The 18,338-nt window shown below is 40.6% G+C and overlaps 1 protein-coding gene across 2 annotated transcripts in view; it reads left to right on the plus strand.

The window, feature by feature from the left end:
- ATP6V1A (ATPase H+ transporting V1 subunit A) overlaps positions 1 to 18,338 on the plus strand; it is a 31,047-nt gene that overhangs the window by 4,352 nt on the left and 8,357 nt on the right. The window contains exons 1-11 of one of the 2 annotated variants that reach the window (XM_088159063.1): positions 4,515 to 4,790; positions 8,134 to 8,228; positions 9,866 to 9,994; positions 11,482 to 11,696; positions 12,411 to 12,548; positions 13,050 to 13,201; positions 13,991 to 14,153; positions 15,322 to 15,430; positions 16,248 to 16,370; positions 16,458 to 16,572; positions 17,701 to 17,764. In XM_088159063.1, coding sequence (XP_088015189.1) covers positions 8,147 to 8,228; positions 9,866 to 9,994; positions 11,482 to 11,696; positions 12,411 to 12,548; positions 13,050 to 13,201; positions 13,991 to 14,153; positions 15,322 to 15,430; positions 16,248 to 16,370; positions 16,458 to 16,572; positions 17,701 to 17,764 — 1,290 coding nt within the window. In that variant the 5' untranslated portion in view covers positions 4,515 to 4,790; positions 8,134 to 8,146. Of the gene's footprint in view, positions 1 to 4,514; positions 4,791 to 8,133; positions 8,229 to 9,865; positions 9,995 to 11,481; positions 11,697 to 12,410; positions 12,549 to 13,049; positions 13,202 to 13,990; positions 14,154 to 15,321; positions 15,431 to 16,247; positions 16,371 to 16,457; positions 16,573 to 17,700; positions 17,765 to 18,338 lie in introns of those variants that run through there. The other variant, XM_014884188.2, reaches the window with a different exon arrangement.

Consider the following 18,338-nt stretch of genomic DNA (forward strand, 5'->3'; position numbering starts at 1 on the left):
GTAGATATTCAGATAACTACCACAATATGTAGTTTAAACAATGTTAAAATTTAGTATGTTGGAAGGCTTTTCTAAAGAGGCTGTAAATACTTCAGGTAACTGAACATAAAATTTCCAAATGTAGCTTAACTTGCTTTAAAATGTATATATGCGGTTTTCCATTACAGGAAAAGTCAACCTCAACCTAATTTCCTTCTACTGGAATGTAGTGCCAGTACGTGTGCTGTGATTCCGACTAAGTGTTTCATTATACCAAAGGTGCTATAAAAGAGTACTTCTATCTGCTAGGGCTGCTGGGTCTTTCTCAAGTACTTTCATGCAGACTCACTCCTGGTTCAGCTCTTCAAACTAGCTGTCAAATACCTTGCATAATAAACTGGACATTCCAGAATATCCCAACTTTAAAGGTGATCTGAAACTTAGATGTAATGATGAAATGTTTATTTCAAACTCATGCTCAGTATTTTAGCCATTCCACCTGAGGAGAAGGGGTTAGTCAGTAGTGAGACTTAAAGAGGAGATGATGTGTTTTAATGAGCCCAAACAACTTGTGTGATTCTGCATATGAAACTGAGCCTGACTTAAAAATCTAGCAACAGTTGTTCTGTCAGTTTGTGCACCTTTTGTCTGTTGAGGTAAGATCTTCAGTTCTTCAGAAGTGACTCTGCTGAACTGTAGTAAAGTTTGCTGTTATAGTTGCTTATAGCTATGTTTTCATTTGATTTTAATGTTTGTCATCTTAAAGGTTAGAGCAACAAGAAGTATTTCAAGTAACGGTGCCAAATACACCTGAAAATCGAGTGACTTTTACTTAATAAAAGCTAGGGTAGATTTTAGTTTGACAGTAATGTTAGTGACTTTAATGAAAACTGTGCACCTAGAGAAATGACTGAGTGTTGCACTGAGCAGATGGCTGCAGAACTTTTCAGCCCTAGCAGCTAGATGGCAGGATCAGGATAAGAAAAGAAGGTCACTATAGAAAACAGAAATGAATTTTATATTAGTGTTCTGTATTATGGTTTGGATTTCAGTTGTATTAGATCTTTCTTTTGTGTGAAAGTCTATCAAGCCAAAGGGCAGAACGTGTAGCAGGCTGAAAGGAATGTCACATTTTTCACAGGAATAAAATTTTGAAGCAGTGTAGCAAATAAGAACTAAGGAAAGGCTCATCAGTTTCCTCCTCTGGAGAAGGCACAGCTAAGAGGAAAGAATTGGTATAGAAAACCCTGTTATGGAAAACTGTAGCATATGAGTCAGTTGATGAACATTTTTTCACATGGACAATGTAGTTTTCTTTAGTAACAGGAGTATTTTAATGGGTTTAGCTAGGATCTTTATCAGTTCTAGATATAGCATGATAGCTGCGTTTGATGTTTGAAAGTCACTTATCTGCTGAGCTGATCAGATCTTCAATGGGTCAAAGCAGTTGTGCAATTAACACCTTGCCAGTCTTTCTATCTGATTTTATTTTTGCTACTGACTTCTTGGTCATGTTCAAACAGCTTTGTTCTAGTATTGTTCTGGGCTAACTGAAGGAATTTCCCAAGCTGCTGAATAAAACGTGTGTTTGAGTAACAACTTGTAATGGTGGTACATCTTGCATGGACAGATTTCACACCCTTGCTTTAGGAATAGATACTTTGTTGTATATATGTATCAAATATAAATATATTGTTATGTCTTTAGCTGTATGTAAGGCATGATTATTTGAAGTATAAACTTGTACGTATTGGGATGCCCACAGCTAAGTCCTCATCTGTTTTTAGGAAGAGGACAGTAGGAACTTGTGCTGGACTTCACTCATTCAATGTCTCATGGTCTCACTTTGTAGCCGTCATGTGCTGCAATGACAGCATAAGTCTCTTGCCTGTCTCCTTCCTTGAATGCACATAGATTGAAGTGTACATGTGCTGAGCCAAGCAAGCCTCATGTGAGAGCAAGGGACTTATGGGAATACAAGGAACAAGTTATGTGAAAGATAAATGATCTTGTAGAGTTGCAGGTGGGTCCACAGTGTGTAGCTGAGCATCACTTAAGCAAGTTCTGGATTTATCTAGAGCAGAGGTGACCTCAAAGTGCCCTGTGACAACTGAAATTGGAAGAATAGCTAAATGGAAAAATGTCTGTATTGTTGACTTTAAGAAATAATCTCTCTAGCTCAGACCTTATTGCAGGCAGGTTGGTGCTGTTTGCTTCACAATGTCTGTGTCATGAGAAGACTGAGCCGCATGATTGTGTTGACATGACTCCTGCCTGGTTTCATTAGAGTGCAGATGACACAGCTGGAAGGTGTTTCATATAGCAGAGGGTTGTGCTGCCATACAGAGGGACCTGGACACACTGGAATAATTGGCTGACAGGAATCCCAAGAAGTTTGACAAAGGGAAGTGCCAAGTCCTGCACCTGAGGCAGAATAACCACATACTCTGCTGCAGGCTGAGGACTGACTGAGTGCTGAAAAGAACTGGGGGTCCCCAAGCTAAACATCAGCTGGCAATGTGCCCCTGTGGCAAAGGCAGCCTGCAGTATCCTGGGCTGTGTGTGTAAGAATCTCACCAACAGGTTCAGGGAGGTGGTTTTTCACCTTGGTTAAACTTGATGGAAACCACATCTAAAGTGCTGTGTCTGGTTCTGGGTTCTCTGGTAGAAGAAAGACATGGGTGAATGGTGTGCATCCAGAAAAGGGCCACAAAGACTGTTAAGCAATTCGAAGTAGGAAAAGTAGATGAGAGAGCTGGGATTATGTAGCCTCAGGAAGAGAAGGCTCTGAGAATCTTACTGTAAAGTACATAAACACCTGATGGGATGGAGCAAAGAGGATGGAGCCAGACTCTTCTCAGTGGTACCTGCTGAAGTAACATGACACAATGGGCACAAACTGAAATGCAGGGAATTTCTTTTAAGCATAGGAGAAAACTTTTACTGCAGGGGTGTCCAAACACTGGAACAAGTTGTCCAGAGAGTTGTGGTGTCTTTATCCTTGGAGGTATTCAAAACACATTTGGATGTAGCCCTGAGCAGCCTACATCAGCTTGTATGGAGCAGTGTTGGAAGTAGGTGATTGCCAGAGGTGCCTTCCAACCTCAGCAATTCAGTTGTTTAGTGACTGAGAAATCTGGAGTAATTTTCCCTGCTGTCTTATAGTAAAATTATAACTCTGCATATTATGAAGGAGCAGGTTTCCTGAGAATACGATTGGGCTTCCATTCCCAGTGACCTATGTTAGGGTTCTGGGCGTGTTGTTTTTTGTGGGACTATATCCCAAGTTCTAGGTATGAAAATGCTGCCAAACTTCTGCATTTGTCTTGTGATTCAGGCACTGTATTTTTTTTAATACTTCCTCTTAAAGATATCATCTGTTAGGAGGGGAAATTTAAACTGTCCTAGTTACAGGAAAGCTGTGGCAGTGATTATCCAGTTATTTACGATGCCCTTGCAACAGATCTTCATGCAGCTGGACATTGGGATTTATGGACTGTGCCAGAGTCTGCTCAGGTGAACATGGTAAATGTTGGCAGTCTTGAATCTGAAGCATCACCCCAATGTGACTCCAAGCTGATAGTCCAGTGTGGGTGGTGATCTTTACTGTCTTGTAATGGCTATAGATTTTTTACTAAGAAGAGGAGGAGATACTATTTTCTTCAGAAAACTCTTTAACTACATTTTACTGTTTATGCCTATTAAGATTTCCTGATATCAAATGTAAGGACTTATATTTCAACTCCATTTGTCTACCCTTTGAAATCAAAACACAATAGTCTGTTTCAGATGTACTAAAATCTGTGAGCTTCAAGTTCAAAGTTATTCTAGCAGAATGATTGCTACTACTGGTGACTTACTGATGTAACCGGATTACTGATACTGTGCTGTTCACTACAGCTGTGGTTAGTGTCTAAGCTTTTGTGCCCATTTGAAGTGTTGGTAATCCTAGAATTTGTGAAGATAGACTTGAGAAGCTGTGAAGACTGCAGGGAACTCTTCAGCTTCATGCAGGTTCTTGGGGAGGGATCACACAGCTGCCCATGTTCTGTTCAGCATACAGGGCAGTGCCTGTTGATCTCTGAACAGCACCTGTCACTCAGGGTGGCACAGTTCTCTGCTTTGTTGAGGTGCTGGATGTTGTGCAATTGTGTTAGTGCTTCTGCTGGCCAGGAGAAGGGCTTCTGAGCATAAGAAAGCCGCACGAAACTCCTGGAGGCAATCAATACTGTTTAACATGCTTAAACAATTAGTATTGCAGTGTGTTCAGCACCTCCCTGTGCAGACTGTTGTTAAACACTTGTTCTGCTAAGCTCTTCCAGAGCACAGCACACACTGACATGGCTGTATTACACTGGAGGGCTGGCAGGTGAACGGATTCCAGCAGAAAACATGCACCTCTTTCAAGGATTTTTGTGTAGTTACATGCACCACTCGGGACATTGAAATTCCCGGCTTTTTAGGAGGCCCCTAATGCAAACACCGAAGCCTTTTAATTTTTTCTGCTCACTCCTGTGCAGTAGGGAGGGCACATGGGAGTTAGCTGGGCTCGAGGTGGCTGGAGTTGCTATTGCGGCATTCCTCGGTGCTGGTGGGAGAGAGAGGGAGAGACTGATGACTCATCAAGTCAGGTGGTTGTGCCTCTGCTGTGTGTCAGAAATTTCTTTCCCCTCTGCAGCAGGCTTTCTCATCCCTCTATGTAGGGGCACTAGAAGGACGACTATTTCACAAGTGGTGATGCTTCACTGCTAAATTCTAGCTTTTTAATTTGGCCTGTGGGTTTTTGGTACTCCCTGCTTCTGCAAAATAAGGTAAGGATCTGTGTTTATGTGATAAAATTGTCGTAGATTTTCTTCCTTGTTGCAAGAAGGCTCCTTCTAAAAATCTCACCGGAGTCTGAATTTTCAAAAGATCTTTGTGTTAAGGCAGTTCATTCTGTAAATTCTGTGTCTGATCAAATGTTAGATACAAAACCCAGGAACAGTGAAGGGAAATGGGTTTCTCCAACACTGAGAGCAGGGCAGCTGCATTTTTGGGGCTACTGTGTAACCAGATTACTGTGCTGGGGAGAAACCAAGATAGAAAGCTCAGGTTATGGGCTCTTTCTTGTTTAATTAGGACTTTAAAATCACTGTAATAAATCACCTTTTAGTCAGTGAAGGTTCTGCTGCAAATAATACTTTGATTTCTGGCACTATTAATCAGAATATGACTGCTAGAGTTTAAGAGCATGCTTGAAATTAATTGGGGAACTGTTTAAGATAAGGAAGATATAAATTGTAAAGGATACAAGGTACATCTTTACTCATGAGGGAATTCAAATAAAGCTAATACCCGATGTAGGTGTGCTAGTAGACTTTTGTACGAGGGAATTGCATATAGTACCTAATATCCTGTGCTGGCAAGAGGCCTTTCAAAGGCCTCAGGAGCTCTGTAGATTTCTCAAATGGTCAGCTACCATGGCTTTTGGGGTACATACATGCTTTAGGGAATTTCATTTTCTTTGGGTACTGGCAATGAAAACATCTAACAGGATAGGAAGGTAACACAGCATTTTGGCCCTTAAGGACTTCTCCATATAAATTGAAAATCTGTAGTGCTAGTACACAAGCACAAGAAAATGATGCAGAGATAAATAAGAGCTTTTTTTTTTTTTTCCTTATTTGTATTCAGTGTTAAGAGGTATGTAGCCCCTTAAAAAGAGGTCAGCCTGTCTGGGTGGGCACTGGCTTTGTATCAACTGTACTTTGGAGGTGTAGCGGAGGTGAAACAAAAGTTAGGAAGAATTCACATCTTTTACACTTGAAATAGTTAATAGGTATGTGTTTAAAAGCTGTTGATGCAGATGCTAGAGATCATGGTAAAGACAGGGTATATTAGTGTGTTGCTAGGTGGTCTACTGGAGGAATTCCCTGCTCTTTTACTTGGCTTGGTCAGTAATTTGGAAAGGTGGCTGTAGGAAGAGAAAGGGAGCAGAGCAGCCACAGGAACAAGAGAGGCAGGTGCTGGGTGTCAGAATATTGCCATTTAACTGCAGAATGGCTGTTCTGAGGCTCTTACTTGGTTCCCTAAAATATAAACAGTGGCTTCAAGCAGGTTTTGATTATGAAGAAAAGTTAATTTAAATTTAAACTGGCCCAGTGTTCCTGCTTTTCCTTGCCTTTGTTATTTGACTCTTTTGTATGGGATGTTGCCTAATTAACAAGCTGTGTCACTAATTCAGTTATGAGAATGTGGTTTAACTCTCTACTGTGCTTTTAGAGAAGATGGTGGTAGTAGGACTCTGGACGTTGTTCTGTATTGTATATTGAAGTAAATGTTTCATTTGGATTTATAAGAGCAGCTACTTCTTTCTGTATGAACAGCAATTGTGTTTAAGTTTTGCAATGTTTTAGTTATTAAAAGCAAAAAAGATGAGATAGTTGTGTTAGTCAGATCAGAACCAGCTCATACCAGCTGCTCAGGAACTGCAGACTGCTTTGTGAGGACCTCTCCTCTGCCATTTGTCAGAGGAGGCAATTGAGAAAAAAGCAGTGAAATTAAAATTGTCTCCTGGGTCTAAACACCAGGCAGTGTAAAAAATAACCTGTGGCTAATGGAGGGTAGAGGGATCTAATGGATATCTGGCTTAGCCTTTGGGCTCAAGACCTGTTAGCAGATCTGCTCCAAGCTGGTGGTGACTGAGCCATGATCAACTGTTGTAGCTGCTGTGGAAAAAATCAGTGGCAGCCATGATAGACAGTACAATGCACAGAGACATGGAGCCTGGAAGAGCTATTCCTTCAGGATGAACAGGGGTTCAGAATGCTGGGAGATCTTTTTCTTAAGGAGCAGTGCCACCAATTTAAAACTTATATACAATTTAAAACAGTAAAGACACCGAGGGGCAGAGGACTCATATTAAAAAGCTGGAAAATAGTTGTAGGATTTCAACAATAGCAGATGTCATCTATTGCTCTCGAAGAATAGGCAAAAATGTGTCCTTTAATTGGAAGGAAAGGCTGGCAATGTAGTTGTTGCCTTGCTTATTGTACACATGGCAGGTTTTTAAGCCTGAATATGCCTTTGTATTTACTGCCTTGTGGAAGATGCTGAGTTAGATTAGGTTTCTCTCAAAGAGTGAGTGTGAGTGTCAGCAGATGCCTCCTAGTTCATGTTACCAAGCCAGGAGCCTTGCTGTTGATTAGCACAGGAGCGCTCTGTTCTGGGGCTGCCGTAATGCACCTTTCACCAGTGCTGTATCCTAAGTGTGTCTGTACAGGAGAAATGGGAAGAGTGTGGCCTTACAGTTCTCTAACACCCATCAGTTTCCAAGGTAACGCACAGCATGATAAGGGCTCACAAAGCAAAACCATTAAATCCTCTGACCTGCACCAGGAGCAGACAGCCCAACTGTCAGCCACAGGATAAGCATGGATGAAGGAAGTCTGTTGAAAAAATTTCCAGTGCCAGTTGTTTAGATTTGCTAAACAGTTACTGGCAAGATAACTGTTAACTGTTGGAAGTTGGAGGTTTTGGGCATTATGCTGCACAACTCTTCTGTAATGTTCCCTGGGCTTTGCTGATTGCAAAGACCGTGTAATATGTAGCTGTGGAACACATAGAAAGGGCTCACGTGTTTGTGTGCTGGCGCTTCTGAAAATCTGTGTTTCTTCCTCTAAATACATTTCTAAATAAATAAATTCTAATTTGGCACCTTAAGATAGCACAAATTGAATTTGCACAATTAATATTTGTAGTACTGCATTTTAAAGACTGGTGGCAGTAAAGTAGACCCAGAATGTTCTCTTGCTCACTCAGAATCATGGAAAACTCCATATTTTGGAGTGGAATACAGAAGAGATTTTTCTGTTGTTTAAATATCCTATTACCAAAGCTTAAAAGCAGTGCAACTGTGTGCATCTTTTTCATGCAGTAACATTCTGTGGAGCATATTATGGAGTGATGTTCTAGCCCTGTGTTTCTGCAACAAGGAATCTCACATCTTTTGTTTGTTTAAATCAGTTACTTTTTCACTTTTTACAGCTTTAAAATAATAGTGGTTCAGGCTATGAGGTCAGAATTCTTTTTAACTGGAAATAAGAGAGCAGTGGGAAGAGGAGGAACTTCCTACATCTGTGTGTTCTTCAGGACTGACTCTTTTCTTTTGTTCAGTTGAACAGATAAAATGGACTTCTCAAAACTCCCAAAAATCCGTGATGAAGACAGAGAGGCTTTTGTTGGCTACGTTTATGGAGTCTCAGGACCTGGTAGGTGTTATTTTGTAAAGGAAGAAATAAATTTTGTTTTATCTAGGATCTTGTTCATCTCAGCTTGAAAGCAGAGAAATATAAAACAGCTCTGGGTGGTGCTTTTAATCTTTTTTTTTTTTTTTGGATGGAGACTTAAAGAAGAATTTCTGACTTATAGTCTGATAAACTATTAAAAAACTTCTAACAAGATGTTACTAGTAATTAACCTTTAAAAAAATGTAATGAGCAGAAGCAGGCAGTTGAACAAAAACAACAGTAATAACAACAAAAGGTAAGCCTTCTGTATGAGATGAAGCTCCTTGTTTAGAAATCTGCAGGGCCCAGTGTGCTAAGCTTCTCGAAAAGGGTATGAAATACATAGTCTTCTCAGTGAAAGTTTTCCCCTGTGCTTGCTGAGATACTCAGTCCCTGTCAGTGTCAGGCTGTTGTGTTTACTGCATCATGGGCTGGGGGAGCTCAGCAAGGAGCCACAAGAGTCAGGGAAGGTGATAGAATGTGACGATAGTGCTGCTGGGAGGACTCTTCCTTCATCTTTATCTGCTGAAATAGTTTAGGCTCTGATCGCAACAGCTTTTGAATACATGCAGACTCTACTGGCTTTTCTGCTCCCTCCTGCATTCTGTTCAAGAGCTGATGGAAAGGTTGGGAATGTGAGAACAGAAGATTAGCAAGTATTTTTGTTAATGCATCATATTTGATGAATAAGAAATTCCCTACTTAAATAGGTACAAGTTTTTTAACTACAAATTCTGTAACTGCAGAAGTGGTACTTAGAAACAATTTTAAACTGACACAGCTTTCTTTCCCAAGAAGTGGAAAATGTGTTTTTGTGTAAATATGTGAATCCTGTGTGCATTACTGTGATTATAATATACAAGACATGACAAATGTTTTTCTAAGGCAGCCAGAACTCCATACCATATATGACCTCCTGAAATCTAACTCAAAGCAGTGGGAAGTTTCAGGTCCAAAACATGCTGCACAACACTCTTCATCTGTTGAAAGTTTAAGTGCCCTGAGATAGCTATCACTACAAAATAAAGATATTACTACAAAATAAAACAAAAAACAGTGTTTTCTTAAAAGCTTTCTAGGCATCACTTTAGATGCAAGGATATTTAGCAGGTGCCTTGGCTTGATCTATCCATGTTTATGTCAGCATCCAGATGCTACTAAGATAAACAGAAGTTTAAGTGACTTGAAAATGCTGAACCCCAACCACAGATTTATGTAACTACTAGGCATTGGGTGAGTTTTGCCATTTTCTTGTGTGTTTTAATTTAAGCAGATGAGAATGTGGCCCAGCTCACTGCAAGGGAGAAGTGCCTACAGAGGCTTGTTTGTCAAAGTTCGCAGCATCTCACACCCTCAACGTTTGCAATCTGTCAAGATAGACAAGAGAAATTATGGCCTGAATTGTCCTGTGAATTACTACACTGTCATAGTGTCCTCTTACTCTGGATAAAGGACAGACTGAAAACTGTAGGAAAACTTATTCTTTTGATGGGCATCCTTCTGTGAAGTCTGATACGGGTGAATACCAGATTTATGCTGAGCAGTTCTTACTGGCTTATGATGGGTAGGTTTCCTGAGCTGCAGGAAAAATAACTCACCTGTGTGCCCATCTTTTGCAGTGGTCACGGCCTGCAACATGGCCGGTGCTGCCATGTACGAGCTGGTACGAGTAGGACACAGTGAACTGGTGGGGGAGATTATCCGACTGGAAGGTGATCTGGCAACTGTCCAGGTGTATGAAGAAACATGTATCCTTTTCACTGCTCTCTCTGTGCTGCCAGACTATACAGTCCAGAGGACTGGTAAACAGGGTAAAGAGGATGAAAATAAGCCCTCAATACTTCGAGTTCTGGCAGGACATCTGTTTTGCATGTGTTTTGTAAATTTTGATGGTTTTGAGGTGCATCTTACCTTGTGCAGCTATGTAGTGAGGAGACTTTTTTTAACTGGAAATCAAAGTGTACCTTGTAATTCAAGTGCATTTTAATGCCTCTTTATTAGGGCAATTGGCAAGTGTCAACCATAAATGGCAAAACTAAGCAGTACTTGTTGCTTTTTTTTTTGCTTTTGATACCTGTGCTTGTATAATGCTTAAATAAGAAATGTAGAGTGGGCAGGATGCCTTCTTCTGGACAGAGTGTATTGCCAAGCATAATAGAGTACACTTTTTCTTCTGCAGTGGGCTTACAGCATCTTGGTCCAGCATATACTCTAAAATCTAGGCAGCTGAAAATTTATTTTTTATTACATATATATGAGAAATGTCAGAAAAGAAGTCATAAAACTTGAAACCAGGCCTCTTCTCCCTCCCAAGAGGGCTGTGTGTATCAGTAGAGCCTAGAAAAAAGGCTGTGCTGGCTCCTAAACCTTGGTTCTGAGGAGCTTACTGGTAAACTTCTGACTAGGTCCTGTCTCTGCCTAATAATTCATCATTTTAGATGGCATCATTGTTACAGTATTGAGTAGTTTTCCATCAGTACATGGAACAAGTTTGACTATAGTTTACTTTTAATTTCCTTTTGAGCAGAAACTCAGTCATAGGCCTCTCTGAAGTCAACTTGTATTTAATCTCTTGAGTTTTGCGTAAGTTTTGGAGGTTTCTTCTGTATTCTAGCAGGCCCTTCTGCCAAGATTCTGTCCCTTTGCAGAGAAAAGTCCACTGTGCGTTTTTGGAGCTTAGATAGTACATAGACCTGACAACGTGATACAAAACGGGAAGGCAATGGTGCTGGTCTTTGACAAACGCCTTTTAAAATTAGGCTACTGTTGAAAAAAGCTGTGCAAGGTTCAAGGTCAAAACAGTTATGCTCTCTAAACAAATTCTGAAGTGAAAAATTCCATATTTCATAACATTATCTGACTTAAACAATTAATCTGTTTTCTAAGTTTGAAGATGTAAAAAATGTCTGTTTTGTAATCCCACTGCCTGGCACTGCAGTGAACTCATCCATATTAGTTGACATTGGTTGCCAACAACAGTTGACTTGAACAAATGATTGTAAAGCAGAATATTTATCACTACTTTGCCTCTCTGAAGAATGGTGAACTTTTCTGTTTGAACAAATTCAGAATATAGTATAAAGCCTACATGTTTCTCAAATGGTGATGTGTAACATGGGAATAGTATTACCTTAAAGTCAGAAAAGAGGTTTGAGAGTATGATGTTGTGAACCTGATGACTTCTGCCTGGTTTCTTTCCTTTGTCTGGATGAACTTTTCCTCAGCAAATCTCTAGCTGGTGTCTCTGTAGGAGATCCTGTGCTCCGTACTGGGAAACCCCTATCAGTAGAACTGGGGCCTGGCATTATGGGGGCTATTTTTGATGGTATCCAGAGACCTCTCTTAGACATCAGCACTCTGACCAAAAGTATCTATATCCCTAGAGGTGTCAACGTGTCAGCCTTGAGCCGAGATGTCAAATGGGACTTCACACCTTCCAAAAATCTGCGGGTAGGTTCTGACAATCCTGTGTTCCCCTCTTGCTCCTTTACCTTAGCTTAGGTCTGGAGCTGTGTGCTAAGGCTGTGACTGCTGGGACCTGTGGTTAATGCTGCATTTATTGAAGTTTGCAAAAAGGAGTGCTAGTAGGTGGTAGTAGATATACGAGACTGGATGGGGATCACCAAAACTTACTTTGATATGACTTACGGTGTGTTGCTTCTGCATGTGAGAAATTTACAGATTTGTAATGTATTTACCAAACCATAGAGAAACTCTTGGAATTGCAGTAAGCAATTAGCAGGAACAGGTATTACCTGAGCAAAAAGAATGACTGCAGCACACATTTTGCAAATGGTGAAGATAGTCTTAGAGCTGGAAAATGTGGCTTTAGCCCTTTGCAGCGTCTTTTTTCCAACCCTGCAGGCTAGTATATGCTATCCTTTCTCTTCTTAGCACATTAGGATGAGAGGTGGAAAAGAAACGAGGAAAATTCCTTTTGTCTGTCAGTAATTGCTCCTGTCTGGGCCTTGAAAGGCATTTGAGCACAGCTAGTGTTGCTAATAATGCTGTTGGAGTAATGAGTTATGTAAATGAACTACTGTGCTGTAGCAAGGAATTTTTAAAAGGGGTAATCAGAGTGCTAGACTTAATAGCTGAAGTATTTTTAAAGTTTGTCAAGGTTCTTTTAAAAAGCTTTGACTAATAAACCTGTTCTGATTTTAGGTTGGCAGCCACATCACTGGTGGAGATATTTATGGTGTGGTGAATGAAAACTCCCTGATCAAACACAAAATCATGCTGCCCCCACGGAATAGGGGTACAATTACATACATTGCTCCTCCAGGAAACTATGACACTTCAGTAAGTCTCCCAAACAGCAGTTGCTGGTATTATTCCATGTTTCTTTTATAAGGTTGATGTGCTCTTTCTGTTCTACATGAGGCCAGCTAAAGTGTTTCATGCAACAAAGTGTCTGTGTTAATGATCACTTTTGCTACCCTGCCTACAGGAGTTGCATTATTATTTTGTGCAGCTACTTTCTATATTTATGGCTTCCCAATGGCACTTCACTTTGCCACATTTGATGACCTCTGTGGGAATCTACAGTATATTATGAATATGTAAAATTCAGTTGTTCTTCAAAAGCATATTTTTAACATACGCTGTATCTTGCACTGTTTTCCCCAAGTGGCCTTGTAAATATGGGAAAGAGCCTTCCCTCGGGAGGTGATGATTGCACGTTGAGGTTCTAAGAGCTCTGTGGTGTTACCAAAGGCTGTGCCGAGTAGTTAAGATGAGAATTGTGTACTGGTCCAGCACGCAGCTGTTTGCTTAATTCACATATCTGGTGCTCTCTGTTAGGATGTTGTGTTAGAGCTGGAGTTTGAAGGTGTGAAGGAGAAGTTCACTATGGTGCAGGTGTGGCCTGTACGTCAAGTCCGTCCTGTTACTGAGAAGTTACCAGCCAATCATCCTTTATTAACTGGCCAACGAGTCCTGGATGCCCTCTTCCCGTAAGTACTTCCTTTTATTTTCTACTGTGTGAGAAATCTCTCTCTTAGGGGGAAGCAGAGGCAGGAGGGGTAAGCTTTCACCATATGTCGCAGCATAATCTTAAAAAATATTTAGCTGAACTTCTCATCTTTATTTGGCAGGTGAACCCACTGGTGGAAAAAGGAAGTTTAACAAAACTGTTCTAGTGCATTAATTTAGAAAAGACTGGACATGCATAAACATAACATAACCGTGTCACGTCTGCAGAAAGGCTAGAACTTTCAAGCTTGGTATCTTCATTTGAATGCATGAATAGGATATCTTTCCATGGTCTTGAGAACGTGTAGTTTCCAATGATTTTGAGGTTGCCACTTAAGAAAACTGTTGCACTTAACTGTAACACAAACGGCTCGTTTAAGCAGCTAACTTCTAAGACACTGAATTAAGTTATTTTGGTCCTAGAATATTGTGCTGCTTATTCTATAATGCATAGCTAAGTACAGTTGTTCTTTTCTTAGCATTTGCGTTCCATTGCTGCTTCCAGCTGTGAAAACTGCGGTGTTTTATGCCCAAAAGTCATGCTGTCATATCAGCATAAGTCATATGCTTCAAGGACAGGAGAGGAAAAGGATGGTTTAATCCTTTGATTTTTTGATTTAGTGAAATAGCTCTGTCTCTCGCCCAGGAGACTGAATGTGACTCCTGTAATTCTGCTTTTGGTGAGGGAGTTCTAGTGGAAAACATATTCCAAGATGGGAAAGAGCTGTTTTTTAGTTCCTTGCAAATCAGAGTCCTTTTTCTTTCCTCAGATGTGTACAAGGAGGTACAACAGCGATTCCTGGGGCATTTGGTTGTGGAAAGACTGTGATCTCACAGTCTCTTTCAAAGTACTCCAACAGTGATGTCATCATTTATGTAGGCTGTGGAGAACGAGGAAATGAAATGTCTGAAGTACTGAGAGATTTTCCTGAGGTTAGTATGGAGATTTCACAGAGAGTAAACCTTCCTGGGAAGACTTGCTATCATACTGGTATTGTAACTAAGTAAAATATCGTGTTGGTAGAGTGACTTGAAAAGATAATCTTGCCTGCCTTGAAGCTCTGGCAAAAATCCCTTTTGGTTTGTTCAAGAATTACTTCAGTGGCCCCTCAGTAAACATCTGGACTAGTTTTTGTGCATCTTCTAAGTTGTTTAAAATAGAACCAGAATGAATGTCAGAGAAGAATTTAGCACAGTTGTAAGCATCTTACCTGTCACTAGTCATGTCTCTAACTTGACCGTGCATAGAAAATGCAGCATCCATTTGCAAGTTGCAGGGTGGTGATACAGTTACCAGATATTAATTTGACATGTTAAGCTTTGGAATACCTTTTGAATTAAGTAAAAAATACCTTGTTAATTAAAAAAAACAAAAAACCAAAAACAACAACCAAGTAATAGGTTTACCAATGCATGTCCCTGTTACTATGTTTTAGTGAAGTTGTTGTGGAGGGGTCAGATAGTATGAACTGTCAGATGGAAACTTCACTGTCAGGAATAAGGGGTAAAAGTCTTAGGTGTGTTGATCGGTGACAAAGTGGGAAAGTCAAGCTGAGGTGGCCTTGAAGAAGGTAAATCCCAGGGTACTCATGAGTGGAATTCCACACAAATGTCAGGGTGTGCATTCTGTTCAGGTGCTTGTAAGGCTTCACTGCAGTTAAAAATGTGGTTTTATGTCCAGTTGTCAAATACTAACTTGGCTTCTTGCAGATGGGGGGAAAAGCTCTGATTCCTAATGGGTTTATGACAGGAGGCTAAGAATTTTTAGCTCTTTCAGCCTGGAAATCTGAGAGAGGACAATGTGCTTCCTTGTGCAGTGGATTTGGCATTACTTATTTGAATGGGATCAGCAGGGATTTGGCAGTTGCAGAAGATGAGGTGAGGCTCAAGCATGTACGTTAAAAAGTTGAGCTGTGTGCAGTCTGAAAGACAAACCAACATGTCCTAAAATTTTGAATCTCATGCTCTTAGTAGAATAGCTGTGAGGAGGGATCCTGATACAAGGTAAGTAAAACAGTGAAAAAAACCCAAGCAGCGAAAAATTAACAAAAAAACTTGCTACTGTTACAGTTTGGGTGTTTTTCCTTTTCTTGCATTTTAGTTAACAATGGAAGTAGATGGCAAGGTAGAAAGCATCATGAAGAGAACAGCTCTGGTAGCAAATACTTCCAACATGCCTGTGGCTGCCAGAGAAGCGTCCATCTATACTGGTAAGATTTACAAGAGGATAAGGAAAATTGTGTTTATAAAGCAAGCCATTGGGATGTGATATTTTCAGTTCCTGAGATGGCCATATGGAGAATGCTGTCTACTTTCAGAAGTAAACCCTTTAAGATCTTGTCTGCACCACGTCTTAGTATCTTAATTGAATCTGACTTGCTTGCATATGATTGCCATTTCTGAATATTGAGTAAATTTTGTTTATAAGGTGAACTTTCTGTACCAGGACTTGTGTAGGTTTTCTGCATGTGTTAATTCTGTAAGTTTTAGGTTTTGACTAGCTTTTTGCTAACAAGTACAGCCGCTTAATGGACAGGAATAGTATTCTCTGAGTTGGCAGACTAATCTTTCCTTTGCAGCCTCTTAAAGGCTTTTTTTAAAAAGTTCTTTCTTATGAACAGTTGTCAGATAATTCAGAGAAAAACATGACCTTTACTCACTCTTGTATTCTGGTGGTTTGAAAAGGAAGGAGGCATTTTACAGTAAGAATAGTCTTTGTTCATGGTTTCAGTGAGGGAAAGAGTAGCATCAGTGACATTGCAGTGTCTCTTCAAAGAAACACACATCAATGTAAGATGAGTCTGAGTGGCTCATAAACAAAAAGAGAATGAGAAGAAATAAACAGCAACAGCAGGAAAAAAAAAAGACAGTGGGGACATAAGCAGGAAGAAACAGTAACTTCCATTTTCTTTTTCCATCAAAATATAAACTCAAATAATTTGGTTTATTTGCATCTTTCTGAAAACACATAAGCATAGAATTCCTTTCTGAACTGTATCCTGCAGCACACTGTTGTCATTGTTACAGGAATCACCTTATCTGAGTATTTCCGGGATATGGGCTACCATGTCAGTATGATGGCAGACTCTACTTCCCGATGGGCTGAGGCCCTCAGGGAAATCTCAGGGCGACTGGCTGAAATGCCAGCTGGTGAGTAGTCTTTCCTCGGTCTAGTCTTGTAAATGCAGCCCTTCAAACTCTGAGCCTTTGACTGAATCTGTGTGTTGGCGTTTGCAGACAGCGGTTATCCAGCCTACCTCAGTGCCCGTCTGGCCTCTTTCTATGAGCGAGCCGGGAGAGTGAAGTGTCTGGGAAATCCTGAGAGGGAAGGCAGTGTCAGCATTGTTGGAGCGTAAGTGTTGTATTGCTTTGCCTCTGCACTGGCTGCAGTTTTTCCTTGCTGTTCTTGTATGACGCTGTACCTTTTTTTTTTTTTTTTTTTTGGATAAAAAGGTCTTGTTGCTCTGTGCAGCTGCTGAACATAAAAATATGGGAACGAGTAGGTAGATACTTAGTCTCTGTTCACCCAGAACTGCTGTTAAATTGTGTGTGGGGACAGAAGGAATTAATGTGGACGGGTAGCTCTGTAACGTGTGGAATCACGGGCACAGCAATCAGATCAAGTGGCTCAGGGAAGAATGTCATTAGAGCTCTCTGACAAGTATGTCAAACCATGCTCAGAGCAGGAAAGAAGGGGCAGTTGGAGCAGCAGTGTGTGCACTTGGGGGCATAATGAATCATGACTCGTGCTCAAATAGAGTAGAATTCCGTGGAGCAGCATATCTCTGGCTGTGATATGCTGTGAGAAGCATGGTGTCTGCAGGCATTCTCCTTGGTGATACTGGTTTATGTATCATACCCTGGGCAAAGTAGGTTCCCTGTGTTTTCAGGAGGGCCTCTGGCATCTGCAAAAACATCCAGAGCTTATTTTTTGCTCTGCTTAGTTCTGCTGTTCACAACATACTTACATAAGGGCTTTCTGCTTTTAAGATTTGAAGATTTTTTTATTTTTTTTTTCTAATCTCTGGGAAGGCATGTATTGGAATGTCAAGCACAAATGAAGTAGTTACTGTATAGGTGAATATCAAAAGTAATTTCAGATTGGGATATTGTTTCCTGTAAAATCACTGCATTGTGTATTCATGATGTTCTATCAGTACTCTTGCTGAGTCTGTTCCAGTTGAGGCAAGTTTGATGATCCAAGCTAGAGTTACTACTGGAGCTAATGTCACTGAAATTAGACCTTATTATTGTCAATCAGTCACTGATGTAACTATTTTATGGCATGCTTGATATATTACCCTGTGTGGGTATGCATCAAGCACTTTCTGCAAACATATTGCAATCTGTTATTTACTTGAAATCTTGTTGACTTTTCTGGTTTCTCTGCACTGAGCTGTGCAGTCAGTCATATGTTCAGTACTTCAGTTTGAACTGTGAAAGCAACTCTGATAACCTTTCCCTATCTCTTCCTGCTCAGTGTCTCTCCCCCAGGTGGTGACTTCTCTGATCCTGTCACATCTGCTACCCTGGGCATTGTTCAGGTACGTCCCACAATGTTGCAGCTCTTCCGTCCACTTTGTTAGACTCCAAATGGTTATACTTTAGCACATTTGTGCCAGTGGCTGGGGTGAGAGAGCTTTGATTTGACACAGGCAGCATTGTAGGGTGTTTTGGAAAATGTTCTAGCACTGTAGAATGCGATCTTGTGAGATGGTCTCAAACTGATGTGTTTGGGATCCCTTTGGAAAGAGGGAGTGAAGGCAGTAATTCGTTCCAACAATGGCTGCTCAGGGATATCTGTGTCCTTTCTAAGTGCTACCCATTGAGCTGCACTGCAAATGCATCTGTTCCAGCTAGATGGAAAGCAGACCACTCTTAATATTAGGTGCATTGAAACCACAAAAAAATCCTCAAGAGAAGCTGAGGGAGTGTCTTGCAACTGTATGCAGTTTGGGGAAAAGCAGTTACATGTATTCGGTTTCCACTTTATTTAGACTCCAATATTGTCATTGCTATGGCTGATTGCTCTCTCATGAGCAGTCTCAAGCTGAATAAATTTGCTTAAAAGTTGCATCATTTTTTGAGAAGTGGTGTTGGAATCTCACTTTTATAGTT

This window comes from Sturnus vulgaris, chromosome 2, assembly GCF_052056855.1.
Source record: "Sturnus vulgaris isolate bStuVul1 chromosome 2, bStuVul1.hap1, whole genome shotgun sequence".
NCBI classification, from domain to species: Eukaryota; Metazoa; Chordata; class Aves; order Passeriformes; family Sturnidae; genus Sturnus; species Sturnus vulgaris.